We start from the raw sequence: 23,510 nt of genomic DNA, 5'->3' as shown, positions 1-23,510 counted from the left end.
CGGGTTCAGAGCAACGTCCCCTTTAAGACCAGGAACTACTGGCTGGCCCAAAAATTCATCCTGGTTTTTCCGTAAGATGTGAAACCCGCAACATCTTACAGAAAAACTTGAACAAACTTTTTGGCCAACACAATATATAGTGGGGTAGTACCAGGCCCTGAGAAGCAGCCAGTCTTCTCTGAAATTGGCCTGGAACCCTATGGTACATGGACTTTCCAGGTGGTGTTAGTGGTAAAGAATTCGCCTGCCAACGCGGGGAGATGCAAGAGCCGCGGGTTTGATCCCTGGGCCGGGAAGATTCCCTGAAGGAGGAAATGGCAACCCACTCCAGTATTCTTGACTGGGCAATCCCATGGACAGAGGAGCCTGGTGGGCTACAGTCCATGGGGTCGCAGAGAGTCAGGCATGACAGCAACTAAACCACGAACCACCTGTTACGGGCCAATCCTAAGGGGTAGAGCAGGTAAAGCATGGTGGGCTGGACATGGGGAAAGCAGAGACATTTAAATGCTCCCAGAAGATGGGAAACATGGCTCCGGTTAACCTCTCATTCTGAGTATCTACGTACAAAGCACCTGAAGAGCACTTCAGCAGTCTAATAAACACACTTTGAAAAAGGAGACATTAAAATGCAGACCGCCATGATTAATTCAACCAAACAATACAAGAGAAAAAACTAAATCTTTCATCCAAAGGCTACCTGAAAACTTCAGAGTTCCTAATAAATGATGGAACCCAAAATATTTGGCAATCTTTAATAAGATGATCAATCAACAGTACTGACCTAGTAATACATTTGTACAGTCTTTTAGAAGTTACAAAGTACATATGTTCACATGCTCACATGTTCTAACTTCTCAAATCTAACGATCCCGTCGGAGTTAATGAATGAAGATATCTCTGGGGGAGCCTGGAGGCATAGTCCAAAGAGGTCTGTTAATGAACATAAAATTTCTTTGATGCCACATGTTTCTGATTTTCTTCTAATCCACAATATCCTTGTACTTGTTGTAATCAGGCCGACATATGATAAAACCTCCATAGAAATCCCTAAGCAATGGGGTTCAGAGAGTGTTCAGGTGGTGAGCACACCGCCGTGCTGGGAGGGTGGAGGGGCCCCGCGCCCCCACGCAGCCCCCGACCCACACATCCTCCCACGTAGCTCTTCCACTTGGCTCTTCCTGAATTACGTCTTTCATCATAAACCCGTAAACCCCTAAGTAAAGCACTTTCTGTGTTCTGTGAGCCAATCTAGCAAATTGTTGAACCTGAGGAGGGCACTGTGGAAACCAAAGATTTCCACCTGGGTGGTGAAAGGTGTAGATGGAGACCCAGATGGTAAGTAGCGTATAAAGGAGGGGAGAGTCCGGCGGGACTGAGCCCTTTACCCACAGGGTTTGAGCTAACGTTGGGTAGTCAGGACAGAATTTAATTGTAGGACACCCAGCTGGTATCTGGAAAATTAGAAAGGAAAAAAAAAAATGCATTTGGTATCAAAAATGTTATGACCTTAAGAAGCTCACAGGCACATCGACCATGGCAGGACAGCAATTACAGCCAATTAAGAGACACGGGCGAGTTCTTCCAGGTGGTCACAATTTTGAAACATCACTGCTGGGAAAAACTGAGTAAGGTGGGGTACGTGACTGATTTCAGAAATCAGTATCCTACAGAAACTTAAACACAACTGCACTAGCTGGTCGACCTCAGATTATGAAAGTTAACTTCTACCAGCTTGTGTGTGAGTTGGCTGGCCAGGATGGCCCCATGCAGATGTTCATGACTCATGGAAGGAAATGAAAAAGTGTTCCTTTGGACAACACGTCGAGACCCCTGCTCGCGAGTCTGTGTTCGTTCTGTCCAGGATAAACATTTTTCCAGTCACCAGCACAGCAACTCAGGCTTTCCCTGGGACTAAGTGCAAGCCCTCCGTGCAGTGAGTCACATCTCAGGGGCACCGAGCCCGCGAAGCGCCCCATTGACAGTCACACGAAATAAATGGAGCCGCACTGAGCAATCACGGATGAAGGTAACTGTCACGTCAAAAAAGCACACGCATCTTCTGAGTCGTCCTAATATACTGGTAAGCAGCCAATACTCAGCAAGTGTACCTGAGAAGTCACATTTCCAGTCCCTCCCTGACACGGAGTGTTGTTTTCTCATCTCTGCCAATCTGAGGCTTAGAAATGCATGCTTTTATCTTCATTTCACTGATTACTAGTGATGTTTATAACGTCTTCACATTTTTTTTTATTAAACTTCAGACTTCTTCCCTTGAATTGGCAATTCTTGACATTTTACCACAACAGTGATGACTGTTACAGTGAATTCATCCAACATATATACTGCATATATTAGAAACACCTGGTCACCTGCCTTTCATCTTTCTCATAGTGTTTAATAAGAAAAATATTGTGGATTATTTGGAATATTTTATCAAAGAGCATAAACCGTGATAGGCACCTTCGTAAATAACTGGACTTTTTTTTTTTTTTTAACTTCTAACCTGAAAATGTGTGCAAATAGTTCTGCCTGACACGGCCTCTTTTAGAATCTGTTGCCTGAGCTGTAGGACGGTAGTGTGTCCCACGATAAACGCCAGAAACGCCTGTGGCCCCCGATCTTCAGCAACAAAGTGATCCTCGTGTTTGCTGGGTAGACACTGCTCATCTTGGCCCCTGCCCAGGGGGAAGGAAGAGCAGCTGGGCTCACACCAGTCCCTGCGAGCCCCCGCCTGCTGCTGGATGGCAGACCCATCAGGTACACTCAGCATCAGGAAGCAAAATTAACAACGCATCACTCCGGCAACTCCCCTAGCTTTGCTATAAAAGGTGGAAATAGATTTGTTTTAGGGGCTCTGGCCCGCCGTATGTCATCAGTTCCTCTCCCCTGTGACAGAGGGGAAAATTTAAAACACCCCCAGAGCTGCCAGCTTTCGGGGGGATGAGGTGTCCCAAAGGACTTGATATGTTACAAATCTATGGAGCAGCCAAGCCACATAGAAACATTCTTTGTTAACAAAACTAACAGTGGATATCATGAGAGGTGGAAGCCGTTTTGATAAATGCTCCAGTTCCCGAGCTCTGCGCCTGACCCAGGTGTTTGCAGCGATGCTGACACGCCTTCCTGCGGCAGGACGGCTTGTCTCTCAACAGGGCGGCCCAAGGAGGCAGGGAGGGAACACGGGAACGCCCGATGGGTTCCAGGTGGAGAGCCCATCGACGCTCCTTCCACTGAGCCCGAAGCCTCAGCACACATCTTCCAGCAGTCCGGGGCCGCCAGCCAAGCCCAGAAAGGCAGGGGGAAGGCTGGATTCCAGCCTTCACTTCATCCGAGTGTCAGAGCCAACAGCCACGCTTTCTCCAACATTCTCTGTACACAGTCAGCCAGGCTCCCAGAACGTGTGCTCTTCATACACTGGCAAATGGAAATTCATTCCACCACAATTATACAAATGTCCTTTCACTAACATGTTCAAAAAACAAGAAACAGAACAAGAACTGAGAGAGGGAAGAAAAGGTGGTTGAGAGGCGGGTGGGCCCACCTTTTCGTGTAACAGCAGAGTAGAACTGTGACAAACACACTGATGGAAAACCATAGTCTCTTCCTCCTCGCAATTATCCCTGAAAAGAGTGGTGACTGACGGGTAAGGGAAGAGAAGGGCGGAACAGACTATAAATTAATTGGTAGAGAGACTAAATCCCAGAGGTAAATTGCCAATCAGTTTCAAGCAGGTAAAGTGTGTATGTGTTACCCTCACTCTTTTCTGAATAAATTCACAGCCCTGACGAGCAGGAGCTGCTGTCACTGCAGGACTGGGGGCAGGTGGGGAAAGTCCTCAGTGAGGTCAGCTTCCCGCCAGCTCCTCCCTAAGGCTTAGCAGTAATGAGCCCATCACCAAACTGGTCATTCTGCGCTATCCTCCCAGAGAGCCGCAGAAGGGTTCCGGATGAGAGCAGCTTTCCACCTAAATATTCATAGCAGAAGCTCACAGTAAAAAGTATATGACTTGTAAGTGTAACCTGCTACCTGTATAATCTGGAGCATAAGGGAAGCAGGAGGAAGTCTCCTGAGCATCTCTGAAATCAAAATGGAAAAGCAGCTCCATCTTTGTAAGGCTAAACCTTGGTATCTCTCCTGGGCAGAGCAGGGCAATTCCAAGATGGTATGAAAGATAGGCTGAGGGCAACACCGTCCTGTCCACCAGAACTATATCAGCTTCAACGACCCAGTGGGGCTTTAAAATAATAGAAGTTAAAAGGGAAAACACACACGCACGCACACACACAAAACTTTCTTCAGAGGGATAATATTACAGATTGGAGGAAAAGTTCCAGAATTTTCACATCTTATGATGTGAATTTCCTCTACTCTTCTAGATTCTTCTGGCTGGTCTAAGATTTAAACTGACATGAAACAGATTAATAAGGAAAAAAAAAAGAATCAAAAGTTTGACACCATGGGACATGCGAGAGACCCAGGAAAACTGAGCAACTGAACAAAATGGCTAAAGCCCTCCCTTGAAGTGCCACTTTGAGCTAAAGACAAAGGATGTCAGGGACAGTGGTTCAGGATGTCAAAGGGGAGAACAGCAGTGGACATGGAGCTAGAAAAGCAAGCGTTTGGTGAATCGGCATGTGCTGGGACAGGCAGAGACCAAGGGACAGAGTGGACTCTAATCTCAGGCATTTTCTGCACCAGCTGGACCCTGGGACCTATCTACCAACACCCAAGCGCCTTGAGTCCTACAGAACACCTGGACAGCACGGAGTTCGTGCATCTGGAACCTTCCCCGCTCGAGTCTACCTTCTGGGCGGCCCAGGAAGGCAGGCGGGATGAGCCATCTGCCTCCGCTGCCCTAGAGCTTCCCCCGGCCACTCTGCCTTTCCAGTGGACACGGGGCAGGTTCCACCATGCTCAGGGATCTGAGCTCTCTGCTCCGTCAGGACAGGGTGCTGAGGGTCTCTGCCCCTGCTTCCCTCCCTTCCCCTCTACCCACTGGCCCACTCAACCCTCACCCTTCTCCGCCCTCCAACCTCCCCGCTCCCCAGGCTGAGTTCAGGGCCCAGCATCTACACCTGTCTGCACCACACACCGATTAACAGTAAAGAGACGCTTCTTTATGACTTGCTGGGTTCTGGGCACATAGTAAATACGTGTGAATGACTCTCCAGCCACTTACTGCCCCTGGAGGACAAGGGGGATACTCTATTCACGTCTCCAGCTCTTGCACCATTCAAGCACACGGTAGCTGCCCCATAAATACGGTTGTTTAACAAATACTTATTTCCGTATTTCCATACCCAGATCCTAACATTCCATCAGGAGTCAAAACATTAACGCCTTGGATAAATGAACTTGCACGTGAATAGAGGACTGGCCCGGGGAGGGGCTGGTCCAGTTTAAGGTGGGTTTGCGGCAAGACAGCAGGTGGTCAGCCCGAAGGCCTCGCTCCCCGTCTGCTCTCCAGCTTGTGAGGAGGGCAGAGGGGCCACCGCCCTCCTGTTGGGCCTGGATCAGGCTCCCCCTGAAGCTGGGGCTCTGGCCCTTGTGGGCTCAGGCCTGGAGGGCACAGCGCCTCGGGCTGAACGGGGCTCCGTCCAGGCTCAGCGATTCCAGCACTCTGGACAGCTCCGTTTCCCTCCAGGTGTCGGGTAGAGTCTGGGATCAGGACCCTGTCCCGCGTGTGCAGAGAAGGACTCGGGGGCCTGCAGACAAGCCGACTCACAAGGAGCTCTGAAGAGTGCTGCCCACCATGGCTGGCGGTCTCATCTCCCCCACGACTGGACTGTCGAGAGACACGGGGTCACCAACCAGAGGCCACAACCTGAGCCTGGGAGGCTGCAGAGCCCGAGGTTTAGGGCACAAGCTCATGGGCCAGGGAAGGAAGCAGCTGTGGGTGGGAGGGCTGAGGGCGGGGGCTTCACATGGGCGACGCAGCCCTCCAGCTGGGCTGTCCTGCGGCCCAGGAGCCCAGGTGGTCATCACTTGGTCAGGCTCAGGCCATCAGTGAGTCCGGGACTGCGCCCACGTGCAGCCCATGCAGAGCACTGACTCAGTCTGCCGGTCCTTGTGGTTGGGGAGGGGGGTGCCTCCATGTAAGGTTCCAGTCCCTCCTCGGGGTCCCTCATGACTTCCTCTAACATGCCTCTCACTCAGGTTCAGGGTCAGGACGTGATCAGGCAGGTTTCCACTCTCTATGAACACAAAGGAAAAAAAGTCGGACATTCCGCTCAGTATCTGCTCATGCAGCCCTTTGAATCTCAGTCCTCTGACCAACGAGCTGTGGCCTTGGGCAACTAACGTAACCTCTGTGAGTGTGTAAACAAGGGGAATTGCTAAGATCCTTTCCCATAACGTAAGTCTTGGGTCTCTGATCCTATTGGGAATAGTCATTGTCATCGGCAATTAGAAATACTGTAAAATTAACAGAGCATCAAGAGGAGAAGTGACAACGTGGTTTTGTCTGTTACGGAACAGAACACACCCAGAAGGAAGGAGAGAGGGAGGTGCTCGGCCCGCTGACGAGGCCACCGTCAGCGTCCTAGCTGCTCAGCCGTCTAAAAGCAGGAGGCCGGGCTTCAGGCCCCGAGGACGCCGCCCCCTGGTGGCCGCACACCAGGCCTGCCCAGCGGACACCACCTGGCGGGATCTGCCCAGGCCACCTCCTCCTCCAGCGGCCATGGTCCAGCAGGGAGGCGAGCATCGCCCCATGACCAGAGGGAGTGTCTCCCGGGTGCCAGTCACGTCAAACAGCTTCAGGATCCTGGGGTGATTCAAGGCCTCAGGCCCTGGAGGCTGGAGAAGCTCTGTGGACTCTTCATTTAAAAGTAAAAGAATGAAGAAAAAAGGAAAAAAATTTAAATAAGAAAAAGAAAAAAAATAGTAGAGGAGGAGAAAAATCAAAGGTGCTGACTGTCAGAGTGTTGAGCTTGCTTTCTTACTGTGAGGACAGGACTGTGGCCACCCAAGCTCTTCACGTGTCGCCCCGTCAATCTTTGTGGTCTGTTACCGTGTTGTTCTGGTGGTTTTACAGTCTTGTTTACAATGTTCAAACCTTCAAGAATCTATGCATGTTTCCAGTCTGTTGTTTACGACCTGTTATCTGGACGTACTATTTACTTACAGGAAAACCACTCTCAGCACAGACCCGGCTTCAGAGAAGCAGCTGATCCATTGAGGCCCTCGCCCTCGACGAGCCTGGGAGCAGCACGTCTGACCTCCGACATCTCTCTGGCTGCTTCCCTTACAGGGATCTTTTCTCTACAGATAACGTCTAAAAGCAGGTGTCAGCCAACAAAGACATGGCTCCGTCAGTCAGTTAGGGCGGCCAGTGAAGCTTCCTGTAAGGATGCCTCACTGGACAACAGACTGGGCCTCAGCAGCACACTCTGCCTTCTGTCCCACGCGACCCACTGCTGACGCCACACGAGGCGGCAGGAGGAAAGCGACCTCCTTTACGTGAAGCAGGCTCCTGTCTGGCAGTTTATCGTGGTCACTCGCCTCTGAACGTATATATACAACCAGCCCATCACAACAGGGCCGGGGATTCTGCTGCCCCCTGTTCCCCAATTCTTTAAAAACCAGCCTCCTCCTCAGAAATCAAGCAAACAAATTCATTTCAAAATAACAACTCCATTTCAAAATCCCTACTATTGTATTAACGTCAACATATCTTGATGCTTTGGGAAGTATGCTGTCTTGCTGGTTCTGTCACTCTCCCTTTGAGAGGTGGGGGAGAGGTATCACTTCACTGCAGATTCTTCACGTGCAGGTCTTAGTATTTTTCAGATGTGGCTTCTCTGTTCCCTTTCCTCACTCTAGTGGACTTCCCTCTATGACTTTGGCTTCAAAATTCATTCGTTTACCTAGGTAAATCTATAGTGAATTTCATTACAGATAATTTATGACTTTAGAACCGTACTTATGGCCCCAGACCAAGATGTCACACACAGGGTTAGACCACCAAGCAGCTCTGCAGACTCTGCGTGCAAGGAAAGACATGGGACAGCTTTACACAAAAGTCACAGCAAAGGGCAAAGGTCAGGTGGCACCTCAGTAAAGGTGACAGTATCAGACGTTCTGCGGCAGTGAAGGGTCTTAATCCTTAATAACGTTGGCCCGAGATCCTTAAAACAGTATTAGCTGTTTCAAGCTAATTAATTTAATATTTAAGCTATTAAATAATAGCCAGGTGGGCTGTTCCTTATCCCAAAAGATTATTCTTGAAATCCAAGCCATGTGAACCAGCTTTAACCACTTTACTGGTTAAAGTCCTTCAGTTCAGTTCAGTTGCTCAGTCGTGTCTGACTCTTCGAGAGCCCATGGACCACAGCACGCCAGGCCTCCCTGTCCATCACCAACTCCCGAAGTCCACGCAAACCCATGTCCATTGAGTTGGTGATGCCATCCAACCATCTCATCCTCTGTCAGCCCCTTCTCCTCCCACCCTCAATCTTTCTCAGCATCAGGGTCTTTCCAAATGAGTCAGCTCTTTGCATCAGGTGGCCAAAGCATTGAAGCTTCAGCTTCAGCATCAGTCCTTCCAATGAACACCCAGGAGTGATCTCCTTTAGGATGGACTGGTTGGATCTCCTTGCAGTCCAAGGGACTCTCAAGAGTCTTCTCCAACACCACAGTTCAAAAGCATCAATTCTTCGGTGCTCAGCTTTCTTTATAGTCCAACTCTCACATCCATACATGACCACTGGAAAAACCACAGTCTTGACGAGACGGACTTTCATTGGCGAAGTAATGTCTCTGCTTTTTAATATGCTGTCTAGGTTGTCCTTCAGTGGCTCCTTAATACCAAACACATTCTGTGGATAAAACCCATATGCCACGTAAGGCTTGGAGAGCCCAAATTTTGCTGCACATTGAGACCTGAGAAGCTTGACAACTCCCAATGCCCCAGCATACCCCACACCCAAAGAGTCACAAGCCTGAGGGTGACAGTCAGTCGGCAGGCACCACCACCTCCCAACACACACTCACGCACACCCTCACACTCCCCACCCTCCCAACACACACTCACACACACCCTCACACTCCCCACCCTCCCAACACACACTCACACATACCCTCACACACCCCACCCCAACCCCAGAAGCCTCAGATCGGGGTTAGAGGCCATGCTTCAAGCTCTCTGGCAACGTGCATCTCCCCCGTTACACCACAGGAGGCCCGGTGCTGGGTTTGCTCTTGAGCCTCAGTTTCCCCACTGACCCCAAGGCCACGGGAGTAGGGCCAACAGGGACACCGATCTCACCGCCCAACACCGGCCTCCAGCACTCACAGCACTTGCAACACACTGGGCGCCCATTTCTTATTCACGTCCAGGCCTGCCGTTGTTCAGTCGCTAAGTCACGTCTGACTCTTTGTGACCCCATGGGCTGCAGCATGCCATCTCCTTCCCTTCACTATCTCCCGGAGTTTGTTCAAACGCAAGCCCATTGCATGGGTGATGCCCTCCAACCACCTCCCCCTCCGTCGTCCCCTTCGGCTCCTGCCCTCAATCTTTCCCAGCATCAGGGTCTTTTCCAGTGAGTCTCTTCGCATCAGGTAGCCAAGGTATCGGAGCTTCAGCATCAGTCCTTCTGATGAACATACAGGTGATTTCCTTTAGGACTGACTGGTCTGATCTCCTTTCTGGAGTCCAGGCTGGACCCCTTTAAAAGTGATACATCAACAGCGGGCACCGTGCTCTTGAAAATCTTGAGCGCCGGCCCTTTAGGAAGTGACGGCCCAGAACAGGGGGCAAGAAGAGGGAGCCCCTCCCTTCTGAACCCATCCTGGGAACAACCCAACTCTTCAAAACCCTCCTCAGTGAGCACATCCCCAGCGGCTGCAGGCGTGGGCCCAGTCTTTCAGTTCTGATTTCCCTTGGTTCTCCCTGCTGGGTCACTCCAATGTTCTGCACCACTGCTGACGTCGTTTCTAAGCGGGCAACAGTGTCCTCAGACGTCAAACAGTTAAGTCCTCAGGTGATAAAGACATCTCCCGCCTGCTGCCTCCCAGGGCTGCTACGTGTGAGGGAGAATGGACAGAAAACTCACCTAAAACACACACACACACTCCACAAAGAAAAGCCACGAGACTTATTACAGATTAATAGTAAGCAAAGCCCAGAAGACAGGCTCTTGGCACTGTAATACTGTAACTTCTGGGCAAACGGATACTATGAGTGAGACTGCCCTGTTTTCATTCAAAAGGCACCTTTGGAAGGACTGCAGTGTCACTCATAACCTGAACTGCTTCCAGAAGATGGTCCCAAGTCGTCTGCTTGTTTCTAAATTACCTACAGGCTTTAGACTCTGTACACGTGTAAGTGTTCATTAGAAGTCAAAGAGCAAAAAAAAAAGAAGTCAAAGAGCTTTACACACCTAAATTTGGTTTGTGGATGAATATGTATGTGTAATGCATAAAACCCAAAAACATTCACTAGAGCCAATGATGCAAGCAAAGTTATTTCTACTAACTTGCGCCCCCAAACAAATCCACAGTGGGTAAACTGCAGGAAGCCACATTGAAGAGGTCACATCAACCTGGACTGAAACTGCATCACGTTACGGGAGCACGTGGTCTGCGGAGGCCTCTGGTCTCCCATTCCTGCCAGCTGGACCCCACCACGAGCCCCGTGTACTCATCACCTACAGACTCTAGGTTCTTACTCACCCTCCGCGCCCAGCCTGAAAAAGAGGCTCATGGTCCTCTCCTCAGCTGACTAAGCCACCAAGGTCAAAAGTTGAGAAAGTCTCAATCTTAAAGAGTTTCCCAAATCTAAAGAGGACGGCATAGAAATAAGTGGATCTGAGTTTAACACAACAACCTACACATAAAGAAAACACTGTATAAATTATTTTTTCCCTTAGTAACATTTATCAGGGTTGCATACATGTGCACATGTTTTAATACACAGAAGTTAAAAGGGAAAGAAAGCGCTGTAGTCTCATATACAGAAAACCCTGCTGTGTTAAAGACAGTAACACTCGGGGGCAGCCAGCATTATTTCACTGTGGGAGAAGGACGAGCTTCTGGTCCCCATGATGACAGAACAAGCATACATTTCAATGTAGGCTGATCAGTGAAAGATTAAATTTTGGTAAAGGAAATTATACAGTAACAAGAAAAATCATATGTGATACAGAAAAGAAAAAGGTAAAACTTTCATAAACAGTCTGATAAGAACCACATAAAAATTACACAGCAGAAAGGAATGAAAGAAAACTTTTTAATATTATGAGCGGCTGGCATTCAGGTGGAAGGAACTTGATTAAGTTTTCTCTCCTTTCAGTCTCTCCTTATTGTCTGCATTTTTGAGAAGAAGCTTCGAGCTCCTCTCACGGAAACAACTTTAACCGTGTTGAGAACAGAGTAAAAAGGTGCTGACCTCAGCACATCACAGCGAACGCCCCGGGCAGGCCGGTCACCCTGTCCTGACGGCTCTGGGCTGAGCACCCAGGTCAGCGGCTCCTGCACGGAAGGCAGGCCGCGCTGGTCTCCAGGGCTGTGGAGACAAACCCGCTGAGCGCGGGGGCCACGGGGGGCCTGCCTGGAGGACCCGTGTCCCCCAGGAAGGAAGGGGTGCACACACGGAGCCAGCGCCGCCGAGCTGTCACACCCAGCGCCCCACAGTTACAGGAACTCGGGAAAAGCTCTCTTGAAACGTAAACACCCACCAATCCCAAACCCAAGTACCCAGGAGCGAGGACCGCTCCGAGCTCCCCAGGTGACTGAGCTGCGGGCCTGGGGCCCCGGCGGGGGGCTGAGCTCCGAGTCCGGGCGGACCCCACGGGGCTGCTGCGGGAGCCCGCGGCTGACGCGCCCCTGCGTTGTGTCCTCGAGTCCCACCTGACATCCACCTCGGGCGCTTCCTCTCCTGAGCCCCAGCATGTCAGTGACGGGGTGGGGGCTGGAGAGGGAGCGGGGCTTGGGGGAGGGAAGCAGAGCACCCCCCACGGGGCTTCTGCTCTTAGCCGCCGGGGTCGCTGCTCCCTGACGACCTTCAGTCTGCTCGGCGCATGTGGACCGTGATGAGACTTTCGCAAGGATCGCAGCTGTGGCAAATGCACAGTCAAATCATGTACCGCAACTAACACGGATCAAACTCAGAGACAGCACGAAGTTCTAATTTGGTCCCGAACTGAGTTTTGATCCCGTGCTCTCTCTCGGCTCTCAGGACACATCTCTCGGCCTGTACCGCTCTGGAGCCCAGTCTGACTGCTGCATCAAGGTCACAAGCTTCACACACATATCTGCACAGCCAGAAGGGAGGGGAAATGTGGGTGTATACCGAACAGCATCCCAAGCACACATCAGGTGAGGGCATGGTGGGGGTGGGGGTGGCAAAACAAGCACCGCAAGTTCCCCTGAGACCACACAGTGAAGGACGCTGGACAGGGAGCCGGGAGAGGCAGCTCTGAGCTCCCAGCTGCAGCCCACCCGGGATGCCCCGGGGGAGGACACGCGGCCTCACCGGCTCGGCTTCCCCACCCGTCTAACGGGGAGTTCCTGTCAGGCGCCTTGGAGGCGTACGTACACACGTCTACGGTCTTTTCCAGCATTACCTCTCCTAGATTTCTCAGCTCAGAATACATGTTCCTGTACCCCAGACAGCACGCGCTGCAGGTTCTGCACGTCGGACCCGTCACCTGCCTGCCGGGCTTCCGAACACCTCCCGGAACCACGAAGATGGAGCACTAATGTCCCTCACGCCTTCGTTCACTCAGTCACTCACCATTCAACCAGAAGGCACAAAACCACCACCTGCACACATGATACACAGCCCTTCAGGGAAGGGACAGAAAGACAACCGGCTTCAAAAGGTCCAGCCTCTAGCTAAAGGCACTAAATGCTTAGGATCCAATGGAAAATATAAAGAATTGAAGAAAATTACAATGACAAAGACCTAGAACAAACTGCTAGTGAATCACAGTACCTTTCCCACAAAGCCTAGACAGAACTCCAAAATCCTCAATTCGGCCCTCCACTGAAGCATCCTTAAGAATGTTCAGCAGTGAAGTCCGCAGCCAGGCTAGCTTTCCTCCTGAGCACGTGCTCGGGTTCTCCCAGGCCCTCCCCTCCTATTTCCTGAACCCCTCAAAATCCACCTTTACCTCCAAACCGTCAGACATTCCTGAAAAGCAGGGGGCTAATCAGAACCTCATCACAATGGCTAAATGTGCTTGCCAATTCACCTTTGCCAAGTTTTTAAAAATTTCAAATTCCAGGGAAATAGAAAATGTATATATAGCTGCTTAACTCCAAGTCTTGTGTGTGCACATATGCTAAGTTGCTTCTGGAGTGTCTGACTCTTTGCGACCCCGTGGACTGTAGCCCACCAGGCTCCTCTGTCCGAGGGATTCTCCAGGCAAGAATACTGGAGTGAGCTGCCGTGCCCTCCTCCAGGGGATCTTTCTGACCCAGGGATTGAACCCGAGTCTCCTGCAACTCCTGCATTGCAGGCAGATTCTTTGCCACTGAGCCACCTGGGAAGCCCCACTCCACGTCTACCACGCTCTGTATTAAACTGTGAACTACACGACTTAGGTGGGAATGGACACCGAGCATATTCCTACTAAGAACAATACATCATGGCACTGAGGCTTAAATCAGTGCACACACAAACCCAGAAGTTTTACACACACACACACAGCCCATGCACACACGCGCACCAATGTGCACACACATACACCCACACCCCTCCTCCCCTGCTGTGAGAGGCTGCCTCCTAATCCTGGCTGGCCATCTGGGAAACGAACGACGCTGTGATGGCACTGTGAGTTGGTTCCACTCCTCTGGAAAGCAATCTGGCAGAATGTTTCAGAAGCCATAAAACTGTTCCTATTCTCTGACCTAGTAATACCACTAGGGACTCTATCATAAGAAACTAATTGAAAATATGGAAATAGCTACAAGCACAAAGATGTACCTTGTGGTGTTATTAACAGCCACGAGAAGTTGGGAGCAAGGCACTTGTCAACAGCAGAGCCAAGACTCGGTGGTATGGAATCGCAACAGAATATCATGCAACCATCACAACGGTAATGACGAAGACTGCACAGCAGTAAGAAGAAAGGCAGATGTGAAGCAACAGGTACAACCATGTAAAAATCACTGGAGAAAAAACGATAATGTTAACAACCTATAATCACGGCTTTAGGACAGCAAAGCCGGGGTGGGGGGGCTCTCCTGTTCTATTCCTTGGCTTTCAGTGATCCATCTCTGATGCTTCCATTGTTCAAAGATAATCATTTTAAAAACGAACCCAGGCCTTGATCGCGACGACAAGGGGACAAGCCCAGGTCAGCAAGCCCGGCTGCCACCTTCCGCGGGGAAGGGGGTGGGGCGCTCGGTGTCCCGGGGGCAGAGCCCCCCACAGCCCTCACGCACCTGTCAGCGACGAGGAAAACACGAGCGGCGCCCATCTGCTAAGCCCAGTCAATCCCCTGATTACGAGCATCACGAGGCCAAGGACTCCCCAGGCAGCCACATGCGCTACCAGCCTAGTTATCTGTTTACCAGATTTACAGGGGGTCCCCCGGGTTTTTCCATCATTTATTGAAAGGAAGTAAGCTCAGATTTTCACATCTGGAGCAAAGAGGAATGACTGCGCCCAGAAATGCATCATCATAAAAGTGGGAGGGGGAGGAGAAACCACCTGTCACCGCTGCTCAGGCAGAGAACGGGACACCGCGGGTGCGGCCACACGGGCGTCTGCGAAACCCACCAGAGCCTTCAGCTTAGGGGATGAAACTGCCCTCGGATGCAGAGTGACCCGGAGCTGACAGAGAAATCTGGGCCAGCACATCCCTGCCCTGCCTCTGCGTTCCCCAACTCAAGTTTCCGCAGAGGGAGCGAGACGAGCACCTCCGGCCACCAGCGCCCAGTCACGAGCAGAGAGACGGCTTCAGTGCGGACGTGAACACCACCTTCCAACACAGGAGAGAGGCCCGTGGGAGAGAGGGAGCCCTGCTAATAAGGGCACTGGAGGAAGACAGTTGTGGAGCTTTTGTGATGAGAAAAATCTTAATTAGAACCCAAAGCATGAGGTGCTCAAGAGAAATGAGAGCAACAGCTGCATACCTGGGCCGTACCATTTGGAACCATCTGTGACGCTCTTTAAAAACCCCCACGACCAGGGCGCAGGCCAGGCCAGTGACCGGAGGATCCCTGGAGGTGGACTGCGGTGCAGGCCACGGCTGGGAGCCGCCGGATTCAGGACGATTCCGCAGACACCGTCCAGAGCAGGGTCAGCTTGAGCGTGACTGTGGGCCCTCTGTCTACACCTCCACCAGCTACGATGGCGGACCAGCCACTCACCCCGGCCTGGGAGGGGCTCGGGGCCACGCACACACAGCTCCCCGCCACACATACACCATTAAAACGCAGCACAGGAGAGGTCACCCACCCAGAGGGCCTGCCCGGAGGAGCAGGGTGCAGAAACCCTCGGCCTGCGTTTGCAGGGGGCACCTCCCTGGCAGCACCGTGGGGCGCTGTGCACCCAGGCCGAGCCGGGAGCTGACCCTCGGCCCCTGCTGAGCCAGCGTCCCCCAGGGAACGAGCTTGTTTCAGGACGCCACCAGGCCCCGCACGACCGCGTCTGTGAGGGACGATGCAGAAGCTCTCAGCAAATCACACACAAGGATCAAAGAAACGGACACACTTCCAAGCTGCTGCTCCTATACCGATAAAGATGGAAAATTCACTTTATCTGAGTTTAAAGTCCTCAGTGTTTACCACTGATCTGTTCAAAACCCCCTCCCCCCTTTTAAATTCAGCTTAGATAGTTTTATTTAGTTTTACTGGAAAGCAAACTTCTGGCAGGGGTAGGCAGAGCAGAGATATATACAAAACTTCCGCAGGATCAATTTGCATTTATTCAAAGCATTTACAGGCAAAATTTGACCCAAGAATTTAAATAAAATCAAACATATTGCATACATCCTGAAAGATAGTTCAAATAAGAGAACATTTTACAGCATAAATTTAGAAAGGCAGGGAAAAAAACATATAGAGATATTAAAGCTAAGATGTTTAACAACATGAGCTGTGAAGCAGACGGCCTGGGTTTGAACCGTGCAGTGCCCTGAACCGCGTCTCTGAGCCTCTGCACCTCCTCTGCGTTTGCGTCAGCGTTTGGAGAGGCAGACCGGCAGGCCGTCGGGCTCGGACTAGGTCTGCACGCGGTGTGAGCACACGCAGCCTCCCCGCCCCCACCCCCCCGCTGTGACGCTGAAACAGGACACGGACCTACCTCCGACCTGGAGAAACCAGCACGCTCGCGCAGAGAGGGCGGGAACACACGACGGTGCCGCCGCTGCAGAAACAGTCTGGTGGTCCCTAAAAACATCAAACACAGAATCACCACAGGGTCCAGCAGCGCCACGTCTGGGACTAGGCCCCCAAGAGCTGTGAGCAGACAGAGGGACAGATATCTGCACACCCGTGGTCACAGCAGTATATTCATAACAGCCAGAACGGGAACGCGGCCCAAGTGCCCGTCAACACAGCCGTGGATAAAATGTGGTGCACACCCAAGGTGAAGAATTGCTCACCCTTAAAAAGGAAGGGAACTCTGACACGCTCTGATGTGGACGAGCCTTGAAGATAACTATGCCAAGTGAAATAAGCCAGTTATGAAAAGACAAAACGCTGTTTGATTTCAGGTATATGAGTACGTACAGAAACAGAGAGAATGGTGGTTGCTAGGGGCTCCGGAGGAGGGTTGGGGAGTTAGGAGTTCAGTGAGGACGGAGGTTAGTACTGCACATAATATGCCAGCAAATCTGGAAAACTCAACAGTGGCCACAGGACTGGAAAAGGTCAGTCTTCGTTCCAATCCCAAAGGAAGGCATTGCCAACCTGTTCAAACTACCGCACAATCGTACTAATCTCACATGCTAGCAAAGTAATGCTCAAAATTCTTCAAGCAAGGCTTCAACAGTAGAACTGAGAACGTCAAGATGCTCAAGCTGGATTTAGAAAACACAGAGGAACCAGAGATGAAACCACCAACATCTGTTGGATCACAGAAAAAGCAAGAGAGTTCCACAAAAACGTCTACTGCTACTTCATTGACTGTGCTAAAAGCTTTGACTGTGCGGATCACAACAAACTGTGGGAAATTCTTAAAGGGATGGGAACACCAGACCACCTGACCTGCCTCCTGAGCAATCTGCATGCAGGTCAGGAAGCAACAGTTAGAACCAGACGTGGAACGAAGGACTGGTTCCAAATTGGAAAAGGAGTACGTCAAGGCTGTATACTCTCAGCATTATTTAACTTATATGCAGAGTACATCATGCGAAATGCCGGGCTGGATGAAGCACAAGCTGGAATCAAGATTGCCAGGAGAAATATCAATAACCTCAGATATGCAGATGACACCACCCTTATGGCAAAAAGCGAAGAGGAACTAAAGAGCCTCTTGATGAAAGTGAAAGAGGAGAGGGAAAAAGCTGGCTTAAAACTCAACATTCAAAAAATGAAGATCATAGCATCTGTTTGCAGCACTTCATGGCAAATAGATGGGGAAACAAAGGAAACAGTGACTGACTATTTTCTTGGGCTCAAAAATCACTGCAGATGGTGACTGCAGTTATGAAATTAAAAGACGTTTACTCCTTGGAAGAATAGCTATGACCAACCTAGACAGCATATTAAAAAGCAGAGACATTACTTTGCTGGCAAAGGTCCGTCTAGTCAAGGCTGTGGTTTTTCCAGTGGTCATGCATGGATGTTAGAGTTGGACTATAAAGAAAACTGAGTTGGAGAAGACTCTTGAGAGTCCCTTGGACTGCAAGGAGATCCAACCATTCAATCGCAAAAGAAATCAGTCCTGAATATTCATTGGAAGGACTAATGCTGAAGCTAAAACTCCAATACTTTGGCCACCTGACGCGAAGAACTGACTCACTGAAGAAGACCCTGATGCTGGGAAAGACTGGGGGCAGGAGGAGAAGGGGGTGACAGAGGATGAGATGGTTGGATGGCATCACCGACTTGATGGACATGAGTTTGAGCAAGCTTCGGAGTTGGTGATGAACAGGGAAGCCTCGCATTCTGCAGCCCACGGGATCACAAAAAGTCGGACACGACTGAGCGACTGAACTGATCTCAGCTGAGAGGTTCAGTTTGGGGAAATGAATAAGTTCTGAGTTGGATGGTGGTGAAGGTTTACCCAAACATGTGAATGTCCTTAGTGCCACTGAACTGCACATTTAAAAATGTTTAAGACAGTAATTTTTGTCTTATACATTTTATCATAATAAAAAAGAAAGGAAACGAGATAGACTCGCCCCTAACTCATGGATCTGCTGTGAGGACTGGCCATCCAGGAAGTGTTTAGAGACCACGGGCACAAGGCAGTCCTCCATGAATGCGAGCTGCTCTCTTCCGTTCCGGTCTCTGGAGCACCCCCTCAGGCCCCACTTCGTGTTCTGCAGAAACAGATGCTCAGTGACTAGCCTCTGACTCCCCCTGTCCCCAGAGCTGTACATCTTGTGCAGTGAGACAGCTCCAGCCCTGGGCTGCCTTCCAGGGCAGATGCTCTGGTGTTGGGACAAACCCACTGCCATCGGATGAAGATGAAGAAACCACCTGATTTCTGCAGTCCTCACACATAGAACTGAGAGATCACATTAAAAAAAAGAAAATGATTTTGTCTATTTCCTAAATTGTTTGTGAACAATTTTGCCTCAAAAATAGGTTCACAGGCTAATGCTATCACACAGGTCTGATAGTGAAGAAGAAAGGAGAAAAAAAGTCACCCTGAAATTCATAAAAATTCTTTCTCCTTTAATTATAATCAAGACTATTTTACTTTGCTTCATCATTTAAAAGTCACTTCATTTTGAAAACTTTCAAGCATATACAAAAGTAGAGACTTAACTAGCCCCTGTGTATCCCTCTTAATAGCCAACTTTAACCTCTTTGACTACCTAAGACTCAAAATGCTCCCCCAAAAGGCTAGAATAAAAACACCAGGATGGTTACATTGAAGCAACGTTCATTTCTAACAATCTTTATTGTCATCATTGCTACTTTACTCTTAGTTCTTTTTAGGTATCTTCTCACCTGCTTTCCTTCTTTGTCTTTGAAACTGCAAATATCTGCAACCCTTACCAGGCCAGGGTGACTGTGAGGATGTAGCAAACATGGAAGTGGACAGCTTGGTGTCTGACATGTGAGACCCTCCCGGGAAATCTCACTCCTCCAGTGACCACCGCCTCACCCTTCTCTCCGGGAGACAGACACCACACACCCCCCTTACACGCACACCTTTCTCTGAAGACCCTCCCGGGAAATCTAACTCCTCCAGTGACCACCGCCTCACCCTTCTCTCCGGGAGAACAGACACCACACACACCCCTTACACACACACCTTTCTCTGAAGACCCTCCCAAGAAATCTTACTCCTCCAGTGACCACCGCCTCACCCTTCTCTCCGGGAGACAGACACCACACACCCCCCTTACATGCACACCTTTCTCTGAAGACCCTCCCGAGAAATCTAACTTCTCCAGTGACCACCGCCTCACCCTTCTCTCCGGGAGAACAGACACCACACACACCCCTTACACACACACCTTTCTCTGAAGACCCTCCCGAGAAATCTAACTTCTCCAGTGACCACCGCCTCACCCTTCTCTCCGAGAGAACAGACACCACACACCCTCCTCACACACACACCTTTCTCTGAAGAACCTCCCGAGAAATCTAACTTCTCCAGTGACCACCGCCTCACCCTTCTCTCCGGGAGAACAGACACCACACACCCCCCTTACACACACACCTTTCTCTGAAGACCCTCCCGAGAAATCTAACTCCTCCAGTGACCACCGCCTCACCCTTCTCTCCGAGAGACAGACACCACACACCCCCCTTACACATACACCTTTCTCTGAAGACCCTCCCGAGAAATCTTACTCCTCCAGTGACCACCGCCTCACCCTTCTCTCCGAGAGACAGACACCACACACCCCCCTTACACACACACCTTTCTCTGAAGACCCCAAATATAAAGACAAATCCAGAAAGTGGATAAACTGAGCTGACAAACACACTTAATGTTCACGGTTGGGCTTCAGTGACAGGAACCTCTTGAGGTTCGTTAGTGCTCGGATTCTTGGTCATGCCCGACTCTTTGCAGCCCCATGGCCTGTAGCCTTCCAGGCTGCTCTGTCCATGGGAGTCTCCAGGCACGAATACTGGAGTGGGTAGCCATTTCCCCCTCCAGGGGATCTTCCAAACCCAGGGATCAAACCCACATCTCTTACATCTCCTGCACTGGCAGGCGTGGTCCTTGCCACTGCGCCACCTAGGAAGCCCCAACATTTAGCTTAAGAGCCACTAAATTACAAGTTAAAAACATGCCCAATCGAGTGCCTGTATATTATTTAACAGAAAAACCAGGCTAGACATAACACAGCAAAACAGCACGAACAGGGATTCCTATGCAGGTCGTGTCTGTGTGTGTACTTATATTTTAAACATTAAATCCTTTTTTGATGATCCAAGAAGTTTTATATGCTGATGAGATTCATTTCCTTGCAGTACTTTTTGCCAGTGGCAAACCTGCCACCTCTAATTTGTTTTAAAAGGAATTCTAATCACCCAATCAATCATACTCTTGACCTTCAGCCTTCACAGTCTCTCTGCTGTGGTCAAAGCTGGCTCTAAAAGTTCATGTTCTAACCGTGCTGTTGTCCTCAAGCTCCAAATTGCCCATGACAGGAATATAATTTGCCCCAACCTTCCGGCAGAGCCAAAAACAGCACCTGAAGTTTCTAATTTGTCTTCTACCGAGATTCTTTAAGTAAGAGTGAATGTCTAAGATATTATTAAGTAATAACTTTTCCTCCACTGGGGTTTAAAGACTTATAAATCATCCAAGTCTTTATGCAGTGAAATCCGGTCTCTTCATTACAAACTTCAACAGCTCATTTTTGCTTTTAAGTAACTTTTCTTTCTGCAGAGACATTGTAACCGACTAATAATCCTTCCAAACCCCCCCTCCCCTCCGAGCACACGCTGAGTCTGAGCTGCACTGGCGTCCACCGTAGGGCTGTGAAGAGGCGTCCGCGTCTGCCGCCTGCCCTCCTTGTCCCCACCCTCCCTCCAGGCCACCAGGCTCCCCAGGTGGCACACAGCAGGGGCACACCCGTGACGCACCTGAGGGGTGACCGCAGACAGAAGTGGGCACGTGGAGTGGAGAAGCTGGCTTGGGGCAGGGTGAAGAAGGCGATTATTTTAGACCCGCCATTGGAGGGGCTGGCGGGACAAGCAGGTGGACGCGTTCAGTGATGTTCACATCGGTGACAGTCACACGGTGAAGGAGCAGGTCAAGGGAGGTGGCCCGCGGGAGCGGGGCGTGGAGGCCACCTGCGGAGTGAGGAGAGCTCAGCTCTGAGCATCACCGAAGCTAAGACAGGAGGGCAGCACTTCAGGGGCAGCTGCCCACACTGGTCGCGGGTGAAACACCAGCTAAGCTGCAGAGGCCTAATGAGGGGGCGGGCAACTTAATCACTAGGCAGTTCTCCATCGTCCAGAAGCTGTTTCAGTGATGAGTGAGACATGCACCTGAAACGATGTGCAACAACCCCACATAAAAGGTACACAAACAGCAAGCCCTGAGGGAGCACTGCACCAAGGCCACGGGGGGCGGGGGGCGGCTGCCGCGCTCAGAATCAGGGTGAGAGACCCAGCCCCCTCGCTGACCCCGCGCTCAACGGAGAAGAGTCAAATGACCGGCCCCCAGGTGCTCTGAAGGCACATGCCGAAATACAGCACTGCCTCTTCGTGAAGACAAACTCTTAAAGTATGAACAGATGACGACTGCCTTAATAAGATCCCAATATATCCACCAAAACTCTGGGATCATGATTTGAGAAACCCCTATAAGTGTCCAAAAAGTCCAACTTCCAAATAGAGAAATGGCAATCAGAGAGTGACACAAAGTTCCCCCGAAAGGAATCAGAAATACCTCTGAAAGTTATAGAACGATGTTCAAACTCAAAGAAATGCAAACTAAAATGACAATTAGATTTTTAAAAATCTACACATTGGGGAAGATCATGTCAATATCATATTACAAGGGTCTAAGAAACAGGCATTGGCGGTGAAACGTTTATGGAAGAAAGTTTGACAACATATTAACATTTAAAAGGCACATATTTAATTCAACAATCCCACTTGCAGTAAATTAAAGATTCACTTCCTGCACGGGTACAACATGATGCATGAACAAGCACATTCACTAAACCATCTTAAGGGCCAAAGACGAGAAATACGTTTCCATCAACTGGGGCTGTGCGCCTGCGTGTTTAGTCACTCAGTCGTGTCCGACTCTTTGTGAGCCCGTGGACCATCCAGTCCATGGAATTCTCTAGGCCAGAATACTGGAGTGGGGAGCCTTTCCCTTCTCCAGTGGATCTTCCTGACCCAGGAATCAAACGGGGGTCTTCTGCATTGCAGGCGCATTCTTCACCAACTGAGCTATCGGGGAAGCCCTAACTGAGGACTAGCTAAGTAAATTAAGAACAAGCCAGCTCTACCTGCACTGACATAGGGTATCTCCAAGATATATTACTAAATGATAAAAACGAAGAGGTGTTCACTGGCTGTGCAGGGTAACTACCATTTTTCAACAGGAAGATACACAGACTTCGTGTGTTAACACGTGTGTATAAGGAAGTGCAGACGCGGCCGGAACTGAGGGACTCGGACAGGAAGGCCTGCTGCTCAGTGCGGGAGCCTGTGCCTCTGATTTTACACCATGTGCGTTACAACCTGGGGACCTGAGGCCACTCCGGACCCTCCGCCGCCCCTTCAGTCCATCGGCAGGGCCTCGGAACTGTCTCTACAACGCCGCTGCCACCCAGCCCTCCTCCCCACCCTCGCAAGTGACATAACCCTCAGTATCTTCCCAGTGTAATTAAGTAGCCTTCAGTGCCTTTCGCTTAGAACAGTCACCTCCTCTGATTCACCGTATGTACTGTGCCCAGATTTGGGCATTCCAGGTGGTGCTAGTGGTAAAGAACCCACCTGCCAATGCAGGAGACATGAGACGTGGGTTCCATCCCTGGGTCGGGAAGATCCCCTGGAGGAGGGAATGGCAGCCCACTCCAGTGTTCTTGCTGGAGAATCCCATGGGCAGAGGAGCCTGGTAGGTTATGGTCTATAGGGTCACAAAGACTCAGACCACACCGAGCGACTAAAAAGTATCTGGTGAGGGACATGCTTCCCTTCAAATTCCCCAGATCCCTAGTGCTCACAAGAGGACAAAAACACCATCCTGACCCCGGTAATTCAGGTGCGTCCAGTGGTCACAGTGATGTTATACTAAGGGGCGTCAGTAGCTCAGTCGTGTCCGACTCTTTGCAACCCCGTGGACTGTAGCCCACCAGGCTCCTCTGTCCATGGGATTCTCCAGGCAAGAATACTGGAGTGGGTTGCCATTCCCTCCTCCAGGGGATCTTCCCGACCCAGAGATTGAACCCAGGTCTCCT

General features: G+C 50.4%; 1 protein-coding gene across 6 annotated transcripts in view; it reads right to left on the bottom strand.

The window, feature by feature from the left end:
- The window catches only part of FARS2 (phenylalanyl-tRNA synthetase 2, mitochondrial), a 289,442-nt gene that overhangs the window by 258,478 nt on the left and 7,454 nt on the right, over positions 1-23,510 (bottom strand). For 3 of the 6 annotated variants that reach the window (XM_043450463.1, XM_043450461.1, XM_043450460.1), the window contains exon 2: positions 16,256-16,341. Coding sequence is in view for 2 of the 6 variants with exons in the window: in XM_043450465.1 (XP_043306400.1) it covers positions 13,931-14,027 (97 nt within the window). In the remaining 4 variants the exon portion in view is untranslated. Of the gene's footprint in view, positions 1-13,930; positions 14,046-16,255; positions 16,342-21,174; positions 21,376-23,510 lie in introns of those variants that run through there. The other 3 variants (XM_043450462.1, XM_043450465.1, XM_043450464.1) reach the window with 3 other exon arrangements.

This window comes from Cervus canadensis, chromosome 28 (assembly GCF_019320065.1).
Source record: "Cervus canadensis isolate Bull #8, Minnesota chromosome 28, ASM1932006v1, whole genome shotgun sequence".
Taxonomy (NCBI): Eukaryota; Metazoa; Chordata; class Mammalia; order Artiodactyla; family Cervidae; genus Cervus; species Cervus canadensis.
This window is presented reverse-complemented; position numbering and strand designations above follow the sequence as displayed.